The following is a 22,415-nucleotide window of genomic DNA, read 5'->3' on the forward strand; positions in this document are numbered from 1 at the left end:
GAAAACATCTTTCCTTTGGATAAGCGTGTTGGGGGAGGGAGGTGAAGTTTTCCTATTAAATCACAAATTAGATTCTTGGGGTTACTTTCTACCACTGGGAACTACCCGGTTAATACAAGAGTGGAATGTATAACTGTGGATTTTGTTTTACACATCAGGGATACACAGGAGTTTTGGGATTCACCTGGGAAGTGACATGGTTTATGTCCTCAAAAATCAAGATAATACCATGTGTTTAAAATAAGTATAAATCGAGGAGGGACTGGAGATGAAAGAAAATTCTTTATACAAATGGGAGAAGACAGTGTTGAATTGCTTCGCAACAAACATTTATGTCACTATAAAATGAAGGGTACTTTCTATGTGCCACCTGAATATATATATCTCTTCATTCATATATATATATATTTTTTTTTTTCATAGGCCCTTTCCAGCCGCGGCTAGGCTGGCAGAAGGTGGGGCAGGATGTTTTAAGGGGTTTTCTCCCTAGCCTTCCAAACCTTGCAGTCATTGCAGCCAGTTTCTCCGGCGTGGAAGCCTATTGCCTGGTCTTTCCACCTTGGCCTGCTTCCCAGCTGCGGCCCCTAGGCCAGGATTAATTCCTCAGATGCCAGAGCTCTAAAAGAAACACCCTGGTTCAAAGGTTGCCCTCAACCCGTGGGTAGGGGTCGGAGCCAGCGGAACTCGTCCGCGGCTAAACGCGGCCCCGCCCAGGGAGGGGGCGGAGCGCTTCCAGGGCTCCGCCCAGCGTGTCCCGGGCTGCACGTGACCCGGGGTCCCGCCTCCCGCCCGCTCCACAGCGCCAGCTCGGCAGGAGCGGGGCGTGAGTCTCTAGTGAGACCCGCCAGGTTCCAACTCCGCAGAGCCGGATCTCGGCGGGCAGCAACTTTCTCCCCGGAGCGGTCGCAGCGGCGGCTGCTGCCGCGGCATCCGGACCGGGAACCGGGAGGAGGAAGGCGGCGTCGGTCGCTCCCGCCAGCACAAGCTGTCCAGCCCTCCGAGGGCGCCGGCCCGCGGAGCCTCGTCCCCCCCGGGAAGCCCCGGGCCCCTGCTGCCCTATGTCCCGCAAGGCGAGCGAGAATGTGGAGTACACGCTGCGGAGTCTGAGCAGCCTCCAGGGCGAGCGGCGCAGGAAGCAGCAGGAGCCGGACACGGCGAGCGCGGCCGGGGAGCGCAGCCTCCTGGCGGCCGCCGAGTCGAGCAGCAGCCTGCAGAGTGCGGGCGCGGGCGGCGGCGTCGGGGACCTGGAGCGCGCGGCGCGGCAGCAGTTCCAGCAGGACGAGACCCCCGCCTTCGTGTACGTGGTGGCGGTCTTCTCCGCGTTGGGCGGCTTCCTGTTCGGCTATGACACCGGGGTGGTGTCGGGGGCCATGCTGCTGCTCAAGCGGCAGCTCAGCCTGGACGCGTTGTGGCAGGAGCTGCTGGTGTCCAGCACGGTGGGGGCGGCCGCCGTCTCGGCACTGGCCGGCGGGGCCCTCAACGGTGTCTTCGGCCGCCGGGCCGCCATCCTGCTCGCCAGCGCGCTCTTCACCGTCGGCTCCGCGGTGCTGGCCGCGGCGAACGGCAAGGAGACCCTGCTCGCCGGCCGCCTGGTCGTAGGACTTGGCATCGGTGAGTTCGGGCTCTGGGAAGTGCCCCCGTGGGCCCCTGGCGTCACCAGCCTTGGTCCTGGGCGCTGCGTTCCTTTCGCGCCTCCTGGGTTCCCGTCGGTTCTGGCCAGGTCGGGGTAAACTCCCTCCACGGCTCTTGCTGGGAGAGAGCCCATCAGTTAGTTCCGTCTCTAAGGGTCTCTCGGGAGGTTGGAGGGGAAGGGAGTGAGTTGGTGTAACCCCTGGCCCCGAGCCCACGTGAATCCGCGGGATTGTTGCCTCTGGACACTTCCAAAGACCCCGTCATCACCAGTGTTTTTCCTTGATCCAGCCGTACCTGATGCCGGAACACAGCCTATGAGGGAGGGTCTCTTTTCTGCATTGTCTCCGTTTGTTTCCCCACTGCTACCTCCTTTCCTTTTTTAGAGTTCCAAACTCCGAACCCAATCAGTCTGAAAGTTACAATAAGTTAATTTTAAAGTTAAGTAATTCTGGACTCAAATATTCTCTGCTACCTCTCCTCTTTCGTTTTCTTATCTTTTATCTTTAGGTGGAGTATAAACATTTTTCTCGTGCTTTTACTTTTTGTATTGTCTTTTGCTTTCATCTTTTTCTGGATGAATTCCTTGCTTCTCTGTTTTTTCAACTTTTTCCTTTAAATCTGTGCTCACCTATTCTTGTTTTGCCTCTCCTGACTTCCTATTGGGAACTAAGTTTTCTATTGAAGGTCATGCTCACTTCCTAAATTCATTTAGGAGCTATTCCCTCGGTGGATAAATGCCCAGCAAGATAGATATTTGCAATTTACTTAAAAAAAAAGAGAGAGATTAAGGTTCCCCTGCCATTGATTTTTTTCACCCTGGTTGCTGAGCAAGGGAAGTACAATTGGTGAGTTCTTGGCAGACACAGCTATTTGGAATGTGGTCGGTATTATTAGAAAGCACTTTTGAGGGAAAGTAGGGGGTTGAGGTTTCAGTCTCACTGGTAGTTTTCCCAAGACATACCGCTGATACTTTTCAAATGTTGCATTTCATAATTCAGTTTTTGTTTCTTTTAGGGTGCATTTGATGTATTTCTTCCCTGTGGCTGGGACTTGATGAAAGCCCTTTCAACCCAGGGCTCCTGATGGTCTGTCTGTCCATCCACCACTTGTTTGACATTTATGCTTTTCTGCCCTTCCCTGTAGGCTCTCAAGGGAAACAGCCCCATTTAACAGCTCCACATGTAGGAACCGTGAGAAAACCCTGGCTTACTGCATGTTTTTTTATCCCAAAGCTGTCATTGCAGACCTCCCTTTTAATTTGATTATTTATTGCACTGTTAATTAGTGAAGCAAGGCAAGACTTTCAGTAAAATGTTAAGTTTACACATTAAAGTCCAAAATGACCAAAAAGTATGGTGGGAGTGAAGCCTCTTTTATGGGAACTACCTGTGCTCTCGGGACCATTCAGTGAATAACTTGGTGTTCAAGTCAAAAGGCCAGGGTTCTTCTTCTCGGCATTCTGTGCTTGGGGGGCCCAGATCACATTTTTTGTTTCTTCTCATAGGTTTCTTCAGTGAGACTGAATCTTATTTGTGATTTTGAAGTTGAATAATGTTTTGCAGAGATCTCTCAATGAAGCTGCTTAGTGTTTAGCTTTGGCAGGTACTGGGTGTTGGCTTATTATGTTGACTGTCTTGTCTGTTAGGTAAATTGAGCCCCTGTTGGGTGTAAGGACATTTTGAGATGCGGAGTATTTAGACCCCAGTAAGGGTGGCAGGGTGGGACTAAAGCAAGATAGGACTTGCTAAGCTCCATAAGGAAGGTTCTCAGGGCTGATGACTTCAAAAGGGTAAAAGTTACCCTGAGCAGAGGAAAAGCCAGAAGCTTTTCCTGATGGGAAGGGTTTGTTGACATGGAGTATGTCAACAGTAGAAATGAGAGACAGACCTTCTATGCCAGGGGAATGAATGAAGAAAGGAAAGCATAGGCCATGCTTGGGTATCAGGCTGGATGCAACAGAGAGGATGGAGCAACCAGACTGGAAAGGTTGGCACCCAGGAACTGTGGGCACCTCTGTGTCTCACAGCCTGGTCCTGTGAATGCGGGGGTTGCTTGCCTGACTGCGCACCAAGGTGGGACATGGTCCTGATCCAATTGGGGTAAGTAAGGCCTATGTTACTCCTGGGGAAAGTAGCCCTTAAAATAGGACGCATGATACAAATTTTCAGAAAAATCTTCAATTACAAAACAAAGAATGTTTGAAGGTCCCAAGCAGTCTTTGAAATATGCCACATTGAGCAATACCACATTTCAGATTAGGATCTATGAGAAGGATGGAATTGGACATGTAAGATCCTTAAAACTCACAAGGATGACTAACTTCCCAAAAGAGGTCACAAGAATTATTTTTAGCTAAAAGGGAAAGGGTCCCTAACATGAACATTTTTTTTTTTTAGGAAAACCAAATCAGCTTTGTTTGTTTGATAGACTAAATCTGGGTTAATGTCACGTTTCCTTTTTAAGTAGTTCAATTTTACATGTGGTCAGGAGGGATTTTTTTCTTCTTTGTCTTTTTGATACTCAGTTTAATGTTGACAAGTTTGTAGTGATACAGTAATTTCTTTCTTTCACAAGTTTACTTGTGGTAAATGCAAAGCCCACATGGACAGACAGGGTTTTGCGTTCATTTTGTTCACTGCTATTCCTAGCCCATGGGAGGCGCTTGTTAAATAAATGAATTAAATGAATGAATAGTACGCAGAAACATGAAAATAATTCTGTGTCTGGTAGGGTACTGTTCTAAGTGAGGATTGTTCTTTTTTTAAGTATTTTTTAAATAAAATATTTGAAAGGCCATCTAAAAGTTTTAGTTTGTAACAATGTAAAGAAATCAGGCCCTGGCTGGCATAGCTCAGTGGATTGAGTGCGGGCTGCAAACCAGAGCATCGCGCGTTTGATTCCCAGCCAGGGCACATGCCCGCGTTGCAGGCCATGCTCCCAGCAACCGCACATGATGTTTCTGTTTCTCTCTCTCTCTTTCTCCCTCCCTTCCCTCTCTAAAAATAAATAAATAAATCTTTAAAAAAATAATTTGTTTTCTATTCAACAACTGCTGATTATACTTCCATTATTGATTCTGTCAGATTTGAAGTAGGCAGCCATTAGGTAAAAGTCCTGCCCTGGAAGTTTTTGTCATCTAATGGAACAGAGAGACCATCCAGAAGCAATTAAAACTGCAGTGGAGGTTTCTTTAAGTGCCATGAGTAGTTGATTCTTTTGGGGAGGGAGGAAATAAGTAGAACACAGAACTAAGGAGCTTTTATAGAAACAGTGATTTAAACTGGGGTTTGAAGGATGAGTAGGAGTTCAACAGAGGTAGAAGGGACTGGGAAAGGAACTAATATTTGTGCTTTAGTTTGTGCTAGCTACACTGCTATTTCTTTACATATGTTATTAAATTTAATCTTCTGATTTTTTGAAATAGGTGTGAAGCAGGTTCCTGAATGCGGAAATAGCCTACAGCAGTAGAACGACAAGGTTACTGATACAAAGTCAGGATTAAAAAACAAAACCTCTTCCTATTAACCACACTGGGCATTTAAGGTAGAGTGAGCGGCAGGTATGAAAGCACAGGAATATCAAAGCAGGGCTGGAAGCATGAAGGGAGTGCAGCGTGGCAGCGGGGTGGTTGTGCCAGTGAAATGAGTTTTGTTGGGGGGGGGGGGGAGGGGTGTGGTTAGGCGGAAGTGTTATTTGGCTGTGCCTCAGTAGGGACAGGCCCTGGAGGTTTTTAGTTATAAATGATGGGGTCAGGGTAAACATCCCTTGAATCTGATCTCCACACCCCCTGCCATGCTGCTTTTAAACTCTTCTTTTCCCCCAAAGCTCATGCCTCTTTGAATATTCTAGTATTAGAAATTCTTGGCTGAGATCATTGCCAGAGGGTGAGTAAAGCATGGCATGTGGCCATGAATTTCTGGAATTGGGTCCTTCAACAGAAACCTCTAAAGAAGATCGAGCAGTTAAGGATAGTTGTTAATTAGTATTGAAAGAGGCATATAGTAAATGAAGCATCTGAAATCAAGGTGTTTTGTTTTAGATTAAGGGTTTAGTTTCCTTGATGAGTTACAACAAAATCAGCTTTTCATCACCTGTTTTGAATAGCACACTATTTTAGGTGTTTGGTTTCATCTGAGGTGCCTTTGGTTCCTCAGGTATGTTTTACTCTTACCCTTGACTTGAGTCCCGGGACCAGGCCACTGTCTGCACCGACTACCACTGCCTCTCAAACTTGAAACTTGAAGACCCATTTCAGATAGGACGTGGTAGTGAGGAAGAAAATTTCCTCTGCTCTTCCAGGTTTCAGCTGGTCTAATCAATATACAAAGATAGATTAACAAAACAAACCCAAGTTGAATTACATACATATGTATAGGAACACCACATATATGAGTATACATAAGAGAGTCAGACACCCCACATACGTGAGAGGTTCAGAAACAAAGTTAAAATAAGGTGTGTGTGGGAGCAATTCTGGCCCACAGAATCCTCCTGTCCGCCACAGATGGTAAATAAGCGTCCTGGACACAGTCTTGCTCTTCTGGCAGGAAAGGGGGTGGCGATTCTCTCTAGTGGAGAACTCCCCGAGCCCTGCTCCCAAATGGCTTTTATTGGGAATGGTACGTGTAGGTGTACACATCATACGTGCATAGTTCATCAGTCAGTGTCAAAAAAGGCTATAGTCATACAAAAACAGGGATTGTCTATAGATAACAATTGAAGGAACACAGAGATTTGTTATAGGTCAGGGGCTGTTAGTCATGCTGATGCCAGAGGGTCTTTAAGACATATTTCATGAGATTAGGAGTTTACTCCTTATGCCTTGAACTTAAATATCCTGGTTTAAGGATAATATAACACCAGGGCAATACAAAACAAAGCAGAGCAAGCTTTTAAGGGTATGTTGTATTTATCAGGCCTGGTTCCCATGGGAACCCTTGGCGTTAGAGTTGAGTCTCGCTGGCCACCTGCGTTTTTACCTGGTTTTCCAGGGAGACTTACTAGCCCCTTTCAGGGCTTGCTCTCCTGGGGCCACAGTCTCGGAAACCACACAGAGTGGTCCCCAACAGGTGTGTATGGCATTTTGAGCTAACATTGAGGGAAGGTGCCTTGGGGCTCCAGAGGGAAGGAAGGTCATTGGAAAGGTGGTGAGAAGCATAGATCATTCTGTAATTAGATGTTGCCCAGCCCTGTGGATAGGTGCTAATGCAGCTATACCTCTGGCTATACCTCTTCCTGTGGGTGAGGATCCCAATTTAAAATCTTGAAGGGGAGGTAACAGTTTCTCTTGAGTCTTTGCAGTCTCAGTTGCCTCCTGCTCAAAATAATTCTCATGCCCAAGTGGCTCCTCCTGGGAAGGCCTGTTCTGAACCCTTTCAACACAAATTTGCAGTTCCAAAACTTACCCTGTTTCACAGGGTGGCCCTTTTCCCTATGTCCTTTACATATAATCCCATATCAGAAGGTTCTTGTAGCAATATTATACCCGCAATCATAGTTGTTAGGTATGGATGCTTACAAAGGATTGAAGGGATTTGAGTTTGCAGTTTTGCCCTATTTGGTTGTTATCTGGGACCTTGTATCTCTCATGAATAACACACAGACAGAGTGGTCTGGAAAGGGCAAGTCACAAGAACTTAGTGCTGTTACCACCATTAGCACACACACAGCCAACAAGCAAGCAGTTTAGTTCAGCCCTTTCTCCATGGGTTAACATGGTCCTTACTGCTCATTTTAAGCGATGGCTTAGTGCCTGTAGGGGAACGTCAAGAAGTCTCTAAATTTGGATTTTTACCAATGTTCAAATCCTTTACTGAGAATTGACACATTGATATGTACAGTGCTGGTTTGTTGAAATAGACTTACATCAGTTTCTCCTGTCAGCCTCTGTTCCAGTGCTCCCTCTACTGGAACGCAATTTGTAGCTGTATATCACAGCTTGTAATTAGTATGGTGTGGCCTGTTGAATGATTATTTTAAATGACACTTTTTCTTCCCACACAATAGCACTTTGAATTCTTATTCTTTAATGTAAAGCAAATGTAAAAATATTTTTTAATCAAAACATTGTGCAGCTATGCATTAATATCAAAAAAGTTTTTAAGACAAGCATAGTTAGCCAGAATCAGCCAGATTTTTAAATCAGCTAATGTTTTTGTTTGTTTGTTTTTTGTAATCAACCTTGTTTTGTTTATATCCCCCTTCCCCCTCCAACCAATTTCTCTCTTAGTTTCAGCTTTTTTTAAAGCAGGATTTCTGTATTGGATGTATGCCCTTCACTGACATGTAATGTAAAACTCTGACTTACTCTGTTTCTTTGTTTCATACACAGTAACAGTTTATGTGCACTACCCTCCCCCCTTTTACTTCTGGTGTCATTGACATTGTAGCATTATAGAGAGGATTGTGACCTAATTTGTCTTGTGTTTGTCTTGTAGCATTGCAACACCCTCCTTGAGTGTGTTGTCAGTGAAATGATGGAAGTCTGCTAACATGAATTTTGTGAAGTTATTCATGTGATACCTGTATAAAACATTTGACTTCACACTGATGCCCTTGGCTTTGACACCTCTAACAATGTAGAAGAACCTGCTGTCCCGACCTTAAGCAGCAAGCAGTCTGCCACCTTTAGTCAGAAGCATATGAGACTGTTCTTTTCTTTTTCTGAGCCTACTGGGTTTGTTTATACATCCTTCCTGTCTACAATTCTTCTCATTTCCTTGCCTTTCAATTTTCTTTGACCTTCAGAGTCAATGGTTGCAGTAACTCTATAAAGAAAACTTCCATCATCATGAAGAAAACCTTTAGTCCTCAGAAAACCTCAAAATGTTTTTCCATATTTAAAATTTAATTTCCCTGAATGTAGAGAGAGAAAAATGTAGCCACATTTTGTAGATATTCTAAGCTGATTGGGAGTACTGCATACTTTCTACTCAGGCCTTTGACTAAACATTAGCACCACTTTTGGAGCGGGGTATATTCTGGAGTATGTGTCAAAAGCCTGGTGGCAGGAGCCTCATTTCACAATAAGGCTGAGCAGTGTCATAGTGCTGGCGGCCTCAGCATTCTCTTTCATCTGATTTCATCACATCCCTGTCCTGCCCTGGGGGAAAACCTCAGCAGTCACTCTTCATGGAAGAATGTGAATGGGCCGTTGCTGTAGCTGCCTACCTCTGGAAATGATAATATGTGGCACTTGTTCAGTGCCACTCTGTGTCAGGCACTCTTGTAAACATTTTGCATATATTTGCACAATGTTCATAATAACCCAGTGAGATAATACTGTTCTTTTTAAGATGAAGACATTTGGCAGAAAGAGATGAAGTAGCTTTCCTGGTCACGAAGCATCTGGTAGAGGAAAAGATTGCCTGAGAGGTCTGGCTTCATGGTCTGTCCATGCTCACCTGCTCAGGGACACTGACATTTCTCCCTGAAGCTAGTGAGCATAATTACTGTTGTTTTACCATGATATTTTAAGAACCTAAACTTTTAAAGTGAGTGTTTCCACAGTACAGCCATGGCCTGTCCTGGAGTGACGAGGAAAGCAAGGCTGGTTAGCACATTTTTTTTTGCTAAGAGCCTGTAAACAGAGATGCCTGTTGTGCCTGCATCCACACCTCCTGGGCTTCCGGGCTCCCGGGCTCTGCAGGTGCTGCGTTCACCCTGCAGGGGGCGTGTTTACACAGATACATCTCGACCTCCTGGGATTGGGCCACACAGATACTGCCAAGGATGTAGCAACTGAATTTTTTTTTTTTTTAAGATTTTTCTGTTTTTCCATTTCAGCTAGATCCTGATATTCGTCTGCTTCGAATGTGCTTTTCCATAACATTCTTTCTATCCTCTACCTGTGTCTCACAGCCATTTACTCAGTGAGGACTTTGTTGGGTGCTGGAAAGACAACAAAAATGGCCCCTGTTCTTAAAAGCCTAAGTCTGCTGGGGAAAGACAAACATTAGGTTGTTAATCCTACCATAGAGTTATATTCTAAAGGATGTTTACTCATCTTTCCAGGTTTAGCTTTCTCAGGAAAGCTTTCTCAATTGGCCTCTGTTAAATGTTCACACTTTCTCTGAACCATGTACTCAGGGCATTTAACTGTATAATTTCTTGCCATATATCTTTTTTCGCCATGACTCACGTTTTTGGTAGACCAGAAACTTACGGGGTTAGTTAATTAGGTAGTAATAGAATTTATGTCCTCTCACTGCACTTACTACTGTACTGTTTTTGTATTAAGCTCTTAAATGTGTAGCAAACTAAAGAATGCGTAAAAGTAACACCGAACAGACCACTGCTGTCATTGAACACGAGAAACCTCAGATACACAGTTAATTCGGAGGGTGGAGTAATACCATGGCCGTGTGGAGTCCCCTGATATGCTGCTCACAGCTCATAGCCCACAGCCAGGGCTCCCACCTGCCCGGTCGCCCACTCCCTTACTGCCTGGTGGCTGTGCCACATCTCGTCCTTGTTTCTTCCTCTGGTGAACAGAGACAATGCCTGCCTCATGGGGTAATTGTGAGGATTAAGTAAGTTAATATTGATAGAGTGCTTTTACAGTGCTTGGCAAAGCATTACTATTTGTTAAGCATTCACACATAAGCTGTATAACCTTTGGCAAATTACCATTGCGTGTTTCCATTTCCGTGCCTCTGGAATGAGTGTTACGATAGCACTTAGAAAATAAGGGGGTTGTAGAAATTAAATGAGCTGATGCACGTACACACGCTGGCTGGCAGTAAATGGCAGCTCTTGTTTTCAGGTGTAGCCATCTCAGTCACTCACCTCCCTAATACACTTTTACAGTCGTGGGGAATGAAATTATTAGGAGAGCTTAATGCTTATCATGCACTAGTAACAGGTGAGTAGAAATTCCATATATAAATTGAGTAGCCAAACTTGAAAGGCAGAATGAGTAATTTAAAAGTGGGGCAGTGCTCTCTCTTTCAAGTGTTCAGTTTATATTACGTAAAAATTATCTTCCTGCCTGGCACGGAGTTTTGAATCCCAGTCTCGAAGAAAGTTGTAAACAGGTTGTCTGAGAGAAGGGTCCTTTTCTAGTGAGGAAAGAGGAGGTAGAGAAACATAATGCATTGAGGATAGCAAGCAGTTTTTCTTGACCGTGTAGAAGGGTTGAAGAAAAGAAGTAAAAATGCAAATTTATTTGTTAGAATATAGTCTCCGCTAGTAGTAAGGCCAGTTGGACCTATGACATTAGATCTGTCTTGTAATATTTTACAGCCTATTTATAGAGAGAAGAGTTCAGTTCCCACTGGAAAGATATTTCTGCCTTTTGAGAGGCAAAGAATGAATAGGTTTAACAAAAACTTGAAAGTAATTGCTGTGCAATAAAGAGAATGGAAATAATGGAGGCTTTCATATGAAACTCCACTATCGTATTTTTGGATTTAGTTTGTGATTCCATGTGAGGAGCTCATTCCACACAACTGAGAGAGAAAATTGGAAACTAAAATTGTGCGTGTGGTATTCAAGGGCTAAACATGCACCATTTAATATTTGGTTAGCAAGTGCTTATAGTTTTGAAAGAAAATTACAACTGAAACACACGTAACAGTGGATTTCAAAGAGTCTTGAAACGTAGGCATCATTGTAAGTTAACATCATGGTAAAATCTGCAGCAGTTATTGACATGTCTACTAATTCCGATATTTGCAATAAAGTCATAACACAATGGTTCTGAAACTCCTCCCCCCGCTGTTTTTGGGGAGGACAGGCATTGGTGGGGACGTGGCCATCTGTGACTTTGTAGGTGAGGCAGCATGTGTGCCAAGCACCCTAGGGATCCTGAGGGCCCATCGGCCTCCTGCCCGCCTGGCAGAGCAGTCACTGAAATAAAAACATGCCAAAAAAATGCAAAAGCAAAGCTGCTGGAGTCCTTGGTCATGCTTCTTAAAGCAAGCTTGTTGGGATTTCTTACATAGGTCTTTCATTATAGTCGCTCCTATATTAGGGAAATATTTAGAACTTTTCAGAGTTTTATTGTTCCTTCTACTTGTTCATATTTTTAAAATGAATTCTGATGTTAAAGTTCATCCGGTTTTTTAAAATCAAATACTACAAACAGAATTGTAACACTTTGTCATTTTTCCTTGAATACTTTATTTGTGAAAAATCTCTAATCTTTATTTCCTGGGATATAATGTTTATCAGATGTATTGTGAAAAATCAAAATATGATAGACTTCGAAGTCCATCCTTTATGGCTATGTGTGCATGCATTTTCTGTGCATTCACTTGTTAATCAAGAAGTTCCGGCTTTTCCTTAGTTTAAGAGTGAATGAGAGGAAGAGCAGAGAGGTGAGGTTAACTCGCACTCCTGGTGAAAGGGCTGAGATTCAAATCAGGTTCCTGGTCAGGGATCCATCCATGTGTGCCCTGCCTCTTCCTTAGGTGATGAATCCAGTCCTCCATTGTGAAAGCTAAATCCACCTGATATTTCCTAGGCTAATGTATATATTTAATGCGCTAGTAATTAAAATTCCAATAAGATGCTTTACAAATGGTTGTTGACAGAATAGTGATGAGATTAGAACAGTTTCCAAAGACAGGAAACAGTCAATACTTAATAGAAAGTAATTACCCCAAGTAAAGAATATATAATATATAATGGCAAAATATATTATTAAAAGCAGAAAAGAGCAAAATAAAATTTTTAGCAGTGATCCAACTATTTGTAAAGAGTTTAGTATTGAACATATCAGATAGGATAATGGGAAAAAGTTATTAAGTAATTGAGACAAGGCATGAATATGAATAAAATAATGTAAGTAAAATTTAGATTTCATTCTCAATATCACATTTATGAGCTTAAAGTTTTTAAAGATAGGATTGAAGTGACTTTCTTCTGTTTATGTCAGTGACATGCTTCACTGTGTTATAATACTTAAAACTTCCAACACAGGCTTTAAAAGCAGGATGACAGACTGGAAAATATTATGGTATATTTATTTACCTAAAAGTAAATATTTTTATTTTCAAAGTATATTAAGTACACTATTTGCAGCAGAAGAAAATACAGTTAGTAAATAAACTCTTGGGGAACTGTTAAACCTTATTAATAATTAAAAGTGAAAATTATGATCACATTAAATTAGCAAATTAGAAAATAACTTGGGTAGCTGAAGGCAAAGGTTTTCTGATTGTAAAGTAAGTTGGAATATTTTCTGTAGAGAACATTCTAGATAATAGGAAGGCATATTTAGCAGGTTTCGTTTGTTCTTTTGCTTATTCTACAAACCTGTTTTGAATCACAGTTGTGTGGTAGGTTCCAAAGTGTATAAATACTTGGAATAAAGAAATTAACGCAGTGAGGTCTGTACTTTTGGCATTCATTTGTAAAACTGCTAATGTTCTTTGATTTGGAAATTTCACTTGAGGGATTATAACATAAAGAACTTAAAAAACTCAGTTTTACATAAAGATTTTATTAGATGTAAAATACGTAATTTTTTAATAACTAGGGTGCAGGGGGAACCTCAGCATGCCTAGTAATTGGGAAACGGTCAGGCAGCCCACACACGGCATGTGACAGAACGCCGCATTGCCATTAAAGTAAAAACGTGTGGACCTGGAGTGCATACCAATACCCAAATAACAAGTCCAGACTCTAGAACCTAACTGGTCACCACTATCCAAAAAATTATGGCTGGACATAGAGTCTGGAAGAAGGCATAAAATTGTGTTTATATATATATGGCAAAATGGTCTTTAAATTTTGTTTTTGGACTTTTCCCGTTTATATTTGTCATTACAACTTTACCTGAAATTCAGATTTGTGTTTTAAAACACATACACATATAACAAAATGCTCCATGAAAAGATTTTTTTCGAAATGGGATCTTATTCTCTCAATGAAGTTTTTGGAGAATGGTGATGAAAATGACTCTAATCACATGAAAGTTGTGTGGATGTATTTTCCCCCAGTTTTTAACTCATCGCACGAATTAGCAAGACATCAGCATGTATGACGTACATTTCTCGGATCTTACTATATTACGTATCTGAGTTAAGTATCGTGCTTACTTTATCACTGAGAAAAATAGAAACAATCAGATTGACAGCTCCCATCCCCAAATTCCCTCAGCTCTTTACATTTTCTCTGTGTCCCGTCCGCCACCCCCCCCACCCCCCATGCATCTGTGCCCTGCCCAGGTGTTGTCTTCCTCCTGGACCTGCGGGCGCACTGTCCATCTTCCTGGCTGCGGCCAGCCAATGCCTTCACTTGTGTCTGAGATCTCTCTCCCATTCAAAGCTATCACTCCAGTTATTTCCCTCTTTTAGCTTATAAATTTCTTCTTCAACTGGATTATTTCCATAAGCATGTATATATACCACTTTTACTATAAAAACAAACAAACAAAAGAAAGACCTAGGCTCTGGCTGGCATGGTTCAGTGGACTGAGAGCCAGACTGCGAACTAAAGGGTGACCAGTTTGATTCCCAGTCAGAATGAACAAACAAAAAAAACCTTGTTACCTCACTTCCTCTCTCAGTTACTATTGACTTTGTTTCCTTTTCTTTAAATAATACAGTTGCCTTGCTCTGGCTGGTGTAGCTCAGTGGATTGAGCATGGGCTGCAAGCCAAAGGGTCGCCGGTTTGATTCCCAGTCAGGGCACATGCCTGGGTTGCAGGCCAGGTCCCTAGTGGGGGCCATGTGAGAGGCAACCATACATGATGTTTCTCTTTCTCCCTCCCTTCCCCTCTCTCTAAAAATAAAAAAATAATAATAATGCAGTTGCCTCTATTTCTTCTCTTCAGTTCTTCCCACTTTGCCCTTGCCACTCCACCAATATTGCTCTAGTCATGTAGATCATGTTCTCTGTGTCGTTCAGCCTGAGGACATTTTTCACTCATACTACTTTACCTGTGAAAGGCATTTAACACAATCTTTATCCTCAGGACACCACACGCTCCTGGTTTTTCCTTACATCAGTTCTTCTCAGTCTCCTTTGCAGATTTTTTCTCGTCTCCCAGAACTCTTAACTTTGACAAGTCCCAGAGACGACTCCTTGGCACTCCCCTCTCTATTTCCCTTCACTTCCTTGGTGAGCTCATCCCAGCTCATGGCTTAGAATATCCTGTGCACTGTGCTGACTATCTGGATCTCAGCCCAGACCTCTCTCCTGATCTCCAGACTCTGTATACCAGCTTCTCACCCAGCTTCCTGCTTTGCCCACCATCTTCCACACAACAGGTAAGGGCATCCTTCCTGGTGTTCAAGTCCAAAGTTTTGAAACCTTGACTCTATGTTCCACATCTAATCTGCCAAGAAATCCTTCAAATCTAGCTTCTGATTATATCTAGAATCTATTTCTCATCCCTTCCATTTCTATCACACAGATCCAAAATGCCACCTCTCACTTAGAGCCCTGCAAGTCTCCTAACTGTGCACTCTGGCTTTTCCTGACCTGCCGTCTTTTCTCCTCATGACAGGCCAGAATGATGCTTGTAAAATGTGAGGCAGATCATACCACATCAGTGCTTTTCAAAGTTCTGCCCATGATAGCTCCCCTTATACTCAGTAAAAGCCAGTGGCCCCTGGGCTCCAGTGTACATGCCCCTTCCTCCTCCTCCTTTGACATTCCTTCCTGCTACTGTTTCCTTCCTGCTTCAGCCACTTGGTCTCAGAACACACAAGTCATCCAGGCCTTTGCAGGTCTGAGTGCTCTGCTGGGAGAAGCCTGCTCAGGGATCCACATCATTTCTTCAACTTGGCGTTTCTCAGATGTCTCCCCTTGATGAGTTCTTCCTTGATCACTCCAATCGAAGTTGCAGCTCCTGCCATCAGTACTCCCTGCTCTTGATATACTGTTTTTCACCCTACTTTATTTTTCTCTGGGGCACTTTTCACTAACTGATATTTATGTTATTTATTGTTTCCCTTCACTGGAACCTAATCTCCATGAAGACAGGTTTTCCTGTTTTTGCTTACTCCTGTTCCACCAGTGCACAGCGTGGTGCCTGGCACACAGCAGTCAGTCAGCATGTATTTAATGATTAGATAAACATTAAAGTAGTATAATCCTGGTGAGTGATCCTTGAGCTGAGATCAGATTTTCTATGCACCAGGGATGACATAGGAAAATCATGTAGTGGGTATGGGTAAGTATTCACTTGGGTTGTTTCTGACTCAGGTCTGTTTCAGACATTTTAAAGTAGTTGGGGAATGCTGATATAATTTTTAAGTTTAAGATCTTTGGTTTTTAAAAGATTTTATTTATTTTTAGAGAGAGAGGAAAGGAGGGAAAAAGAGAGAAACATCAGTGTGTGTTGCACGCTCCTACTGGGGACCTGGCCCACAACCCAGCAACCCTTTGCTTCCTAGGGCAACACTCAATCCACTGAGCCACACCAGCCAGGGCAAATTAAGACCTTTAAGTCTAACATTACTCTCAGTACCTGGGACAAAAGCATATTTCTTCACCAGTCTTTCAAGTCCTAACAAATTGAAGTTGATTCGTGTATGAAAATGATTAGACTTTCAGGGATGCACTTAAAGTAACTACAGTGTACCCATGAACAATATGGACTTGAAATGCATGGTCCACTTATATGTGGATTTTTCTTTTGATGCATGTACAGTCAGCCCTCTGTATCCATGGGTTGAGAACAATATTTTTGTTCCATGGTTAGGAATCTTCAGGGGAAGAGAACCCACTGACTGTACCCCTTGTTCTGTGCCATTTACATAAGGGACTTGAGCATTCAAAGGCTTTGCTGTTATTCTTGGGGTACCTGGAACAAATCCCCTGCAGGTAATGAGAGAGAACTGTAAGGTTTTGGAGTATCAAAAGTCAGCATGGATTTTTGACTGCACATGGGTCAGCCTTCCTGGTGACCTTGTTCAAGGGTCAGCTGTATGTTGGCACACAGTAGTGGCATCAGTTGCCATGCAAAGTTCTTATGGGGCACATGTTGTTTCCCCACTGCTACAGATGCTCTAAGGTCTCTGCTATTTCCTGGCAGGGAGTTTTGTAGGAAGAGGGATTGTGGTTAAAATATTCAATAGTTGCATATTTGTAGTTGAAGCTGGAATTGAAGCAAGAAGGATGTGGTGGGAGTTGGGGTGAGGGTTGGAGAGTCATGTTTCACCCAGGCTGCAAAGAGGCCTGATCAGTTTTCCTGACCCTCAAATCGTCTCTGATAACTCATGTTTCCAAAATTGAATCTCCTGGAGTATGCTGGATATGGAATTTGAAATCTCTTCTTGTTTTCCTTTTGGTGCTCAATCCGTATTTCAGATTCTGTAATAGATTTTATTAAGTAGTTACTAAGCACTGGGCCAGGCACAGTGCTAGTGTCTTGGGATTCAAAAAAAAAGACATACTTTATTTTCCTTTATGGACCTGGTTATAAACATAGGGGGCAAAACATAGGTAAGTGTGTTATGATGTGATACATTTTAAGAGATGATATTAAATGTATGAGTTTTAAAAAGTATCATGATCTTGAGGTTGCTCTGATCCTTAAATGATCTGAATTTTAATCCTGGGTATGAAAAGTGGTGTTACGCTTCAGTGGAAGCCAGTTGGTAACATCATAGCAACAAAATGGCATCACTAAGTCCAAATTGTGGTAATTAAAGTAGTAGTCTTATATTACATTTTAAACTTAATTGAATATGGGTGCTTCCGATAAATGTGAAACTTAAGTTGTTAAAATAATCAAATTATGCTGTGAAGACCTGGCTTAAGCCAATTTTCCAGTGTTAGTTTTTAATCTTGTAAACTCCTTAAATCCTTAATACCTGTGAAATGGTCTTTGCCATCCCAGACACACTTTATGATGCCTGTCTCTGTACCTCTTCTGTGACTGCTGGACTGTGATCCTCATATGTCTTTGATGTAGATAGTAATAGAAAAATACAGGGCAAAGCAGTGCAGACAGTAGCTGTCTGGAGCTAGCAAGTCAGGCTTCTTAAAGAATTTACTTCATCGAGTTTTTGTGGGGGTCACCTGATTTCTTCTAAGGCTTAGCATAGTGCCTCGTACTCAGTAAATGCTTAGTAACTGTTAGCTGTTCATATTATGGTAAGAGTGAACTTACCCAGCTGTATTCTGTACTGTGCTGTAAGTCTGAAAAGTTCCAAGAGGATGCCTTTTGATCATCATCCCACACCCTTTTTTATTCCCTGTGACCTTGCCCAGTGATAGATAGGTTGTTAGCACTTGTGTTTGATTAATTGATCTGAATTATCCCTCCTATTTTATCTATTGTAGACAGAGAACATCATCTTTTGAATTGGTGAACCGAAGCGGACTTTGCAGATTAAGTGTTCTTGGCAAGTTAGTAGTGAAAACCTTTTGTAGCTGTAATGTGCGTCTTAGTGTGAGTACAATGGGTACGCCGCCTAGTTTCCCAAACATGATTACTGGCTAATGGAGAAAAAATTTTGAAATTTTTATAGTGTGATTGGACGTTCACACTGTGAACTATAGGACCGGACAGGAAGAAATGCCTTTAACCTCTGTTGTCAGTAGGTCTGTTTCAACTTTAATCGGCATGCAGGGAACAAAAACAACAGATTCTAGCAGTATGCTTTTATTTTTAGGTCAGATTTCTTCCTTATCCTGTGAAATAAATAGGAATAAGTAAATGATACCTTAATAATGTTCAGATGATTGGATTATTTATCGTGAATGAACAGATCTAGAGACTAGAGAAGTAAGAACTAGTTTTTTTTAAGAACTCAATTTTTAGAAAAAGGTTAATCCCTTGATTAAGAAAAATATGAATGTTGGAAAAGAAACACAGTTTTGTGATGTTCATTTGGTAATTACAGTTATTTAATTTATATGTATGTGTGCAAGAGATCATTATGTTCTGGACCATTTTCCAAGTTATATTTTTCTAAGAATGATACCCATTTTTAAACATACATTTATATGTATTAAGCATTAAGAATTATAGTTATTAATAAGCATTGATGCTTTGTATATAAATAACAACTGATGTGGTTAACAATTAACTTCTTTGCTTTAAGTGAGCAACTAGCTCATTTAATCAGTTTGGATTACAAATTTGTAGATGTGACTTTAATTTTACTGTCAGTAAATTTTTAGTATTAAGTAGTCATGAAGGTACATATCCAGAGATTAGATATTTAGGCAAACATTGCCTTAATTATTTAACGAAAACGAATTCTAGGAATTAGATCAACAGACATGTGATTGATTTTTAGCAAAATTATAAAATATTATTAAAGTACAGGTTTGGAGGCATTTGGAAATGAGTGATTATTACTAGAAACTTTTATGGGTTCACTAGGACTATATCTTATAAAACTAGTCTCATTTCTTCGAATGCATGGCTGGTTTTGTAGATTAAGGAAATTTGGCAAATAAAGAATTTGACAAATCACGCTTTCTTTCGTTTAATATATTTGTAAAACACTTTTTATTAGGTGGTGAACAAGATATACTTTGTTAATCCCATTGGGGATGATGATAAATAATCTCTGAAATCTGGCAGATAAGGAGATGTGGCTCATTTTGATGTGCTGTCAGGGCTGCAGGGTGGGGGGCGGGGCGTCTCTGACAGGGCCCCACCCAGAGTCCATCCTTCATGCTCCTCTGCTTATGCCCTGGGAGCCGGAGCGAACCAGTGGCTCTTATGCTTGATAATAACAGAATTAATACTCACAATATTTTCAAGATATTAGGAGGCTCTTAAAAATCAAGAAAAGTTAAAAGTATTAGGTAATATGTTTATAATATGTCTGTATCTACCGTTTACATTTCAAATAATTTGCATTATTTTTTTGGCGTACACTTGGCGAGCAGTGAGACGGACACTTTAATGACTGTTCAGCAGGGAGTCTGTGGGAATCTCTGCAGGTCGGCAGCCTGCATGTGGTGCCGAGACCTGTTCAGGTGTGGGAGAAGTCTGCATTGTGTTCACAGCCCGACTGGAGGGCCTCTGTGGTCCCGTCCGACTCCAAGGTTTAAGGGCTTCTTCAGTGATTACAGTGGAGACATGGTTTCATCACATCTGTCAGGGAACCTGTCCTCTGAAATGGAGTGAATCGACTGAGATACTCAAGGTTGCAAACTCTGTAAGAGGGGCAACAGTGTCACCTTTTCGTAACTTCCTGTTTGTGTTTCAGAAACATTGGTCAACTTGCTGACAACACCTGAATCATGATATTACTTCTGGCTTCTGCCTGCTAAATTAGTCAACGTAGCTTTACTTTTCCTAACTATAGTTTGAGTCTATTTTTTATGAAATCAAGAACATTATTTTACATTGTTCACTTTATAGAGAGAATTTGTAAAATATGTAGATGACAACTTTCAAAGCCATATGTCTCTGGCACCCTTTGTGGGGCTTCTCGATTCTCTCTGGAATCTTCTTTATGGATTCATTCTGCCACTTGCAGGCTTCCTTTTGAGAAAACCAATTATTTGGTGTTCTTGGGGTGATTGACTTGCAAATAAGTTTGTTCTTTTATGCACTTTTTTTTTGTAAATTTACCAATTTCTGAAAATCCAATATTTTCATACTTAACTCTAGTTGTAATTGAGTTATTTAGATCAGTAGATGCAGGCTCCATACTACATATTTTATGATGCTATGGTAGTCATTCATTTTCAGTTTTTGTTGTTAAAAAAATATCACCAAAGACATTGCCTTATAAACAAAAGCTACCCATTTGTCACTTGCCTTTTCCCAAGCTTAGTTTCTTACCACTCCTCACCCCTCATCTTTATCTTCCCTCCCCCAATTCTCATTTTATCTTTTTCCAAAATCCTTGGTGTTTTTCAGTCGTAAGTATGAATAAAAGCATTTTTAGAAAGCTTTGCTATGTTTATTGGTCTGTTACATACAATATAGATAGTATGCTTGCTATGCCAACAGAGCTCCAAGACCAGACCCCAATCTCTTGTCCAGATTAACACCCCTAAATCCCACCATGTGGGGCTCCTGGAGATGTTATAGCTGTTGAGGTAATATTTCCCTTTCCTTGAGAGGCAGTCCTTCTCGATTATTGACTTCAAAATGTATTCTAAAGAAGTGATGATTCGTCCCTCGAAGCATTAGAATGTCTAGCTAGTCAGGTGCAATTACTTCTCACTTGTGTATCGATTGGGTTGACCAAAAAGTTCATTAGGTTTTTTTTCTGTAAGATGGCTCTAGTAGCACTTGGTTGTCTTGAACTTCATTCGACACAATTTGGTTAGACTATATTATGACAGCTGTCATATCAGCATGCATTTTTTAAAAATTATCAAAATTAGTGAATTTTTGTGTAGCCATTTTAATATTGAAGATGGAAGAAAATAAGTAACATTTTGAGCATGTTATGTTTTATTATTTCAAAAAAGGTAAAAACGCAGCTAAAATGCAAAAAAGATTTGTGCAGTGGATGGAGAAGGTGCTGTCACTGATCGAACGTGTCAGAAGTGGTTTGCGAAGTTTCGTGCTGGAGATTTCTCATTGGACGATGCTCCACGGTCAGGTAGCCCAGCTGAAGTTCATAGAGATCAAATTGAGACATTAACTGAGAATCATCAACGTCATCCCATGTGGGAGATAGCTGACATACTCGAAATATCCAAAGCAATAAAGTTATTTATGAAAATGAAAAATGTGTCTTATTTCATGGAAAAGTCCATACAGACTTTTGGCCAATCCAGTAATTCCTCATAATAGGTAAAGCTGAGGTAAGCCAGAAAGGTAGCAATTTTAAAATAATCTAATAAAATCAATTTACATGTCATGTTTTTAAATTTTGGAATATTCAAGTGCCACCAAGCAATTTGTTTTTTAGAGTAAGAACTGCCTATACTTCGGGACTTTTTATCTTTAACTGTTCCACTTTTTTTTAATAAGAGCATTTATAGATTTTTTAAAAAATTATTGATTTGAGAGAGAGAAAAGGGAGGGGAGAGAGAGAGAAAAGGGAGGGGAGAGAGCATTTATGCCCATTGATTAGCAGTGCCCTATTCCCTCCTCCCTCCAGCCCACGGCAGCCACTGTTGCACTTTTCTCTCCTATGAGTTTGATTTAGATACCTCATATAAGTGGAATCATGTAGACTTCTAATGCAGCCAACTTGCGCTGTTTCTTCTTGAAATATATTTCTTCCCTTAGCCATTGTTCAAGGAATGCTAATGTTTAACTCATTTAATCTTCATACGATAAAACACTGTGTTTCCCATGTTGCGCAGATGAGACCTTAGATACAGGGAGATTAAATAACTTAATGAAGGACATACATCTAGCAAGTTGTGGAGGTGAGATGTGAACCTGGAGGTTTAACCGCAGCGTCTGGACTTTTAACCTCTCCACAGTGCGGTTTAGGGATGCTAACAGAATTCTTGTTTCACAGAGTTGGTATGAGAAGTAATTAAGACAAACTGTACAGAGAGCTCGTAGAACAGTGCCTGGTGTATAATAAATACATTACAAATGGTGGCTATTAAGTTACCACTATTGCATTTTAATTTTAACATGTCTACCATGTATCTACCTCAGTGAAACAGTGTAAAAGGATATTTATATTGATTGTAGTGTGAGTTGCTCCATGAACTTGTGATTTACTGACCCTTTCTGAATCCTTGGTTTCTCAGCATTAATGATAAAGAAGACAGTATCTACTTTATAGTGGTTTTATGAGTATTAAATTAGGTAGCATTATATAAAGGTACCTGGTATATACATAAATACCTGGTAGTGTTGGCTTTCTCTGCTCGCCAGTGAGATCTGAGTTCCTCAGGGACAGGGACAATGTTTCATTATTATTTTTTATCCATCCCAG

The 22,415-nt window shown here is 41.4% G+C and overlaps 1 protein-coding gene across 1 annotated transcript in view; it reads left to right on the top strand.

Annotated features, from left to right (window-relative positions):
- Window positions 1-779: 779 nt before the first annotated feature.
- Window positions 780-22,415, top strand: part of SLC2A13 (solute carrier family 2 member 13) — a 281,707-nt gene continuing 260,071 nt past the window's right edge. The window contains exon 1 of the mRNA XM_028532728.2: window positions 780-1,611. Coding sequence (XP_028388529.1) covers window positions 1,059-1,611 — 553 coding nt within the window. The 5' untranslated portion in view covers window positions 780-1,058. The remainder of the gene's footprint in view (window positions 1,612-22,415) is intronic.

Source organism: Phyllostomus discolor, chromosome 2 (assembly GCF_004126475.2).
Source record: "Phyllostomus discolor isolate MPI-MPIP mPhyDis1 chromosome 2, mPhyDis1.pri.v3, whole genome shotgun sequence".
NCBI classification, from domain to species: Eukaryota; Metazoa; Chordata; class Mammalia; order Chiroptera; family Phyllostomidae; genus Phyllostomus; species Phyllostomus discolor.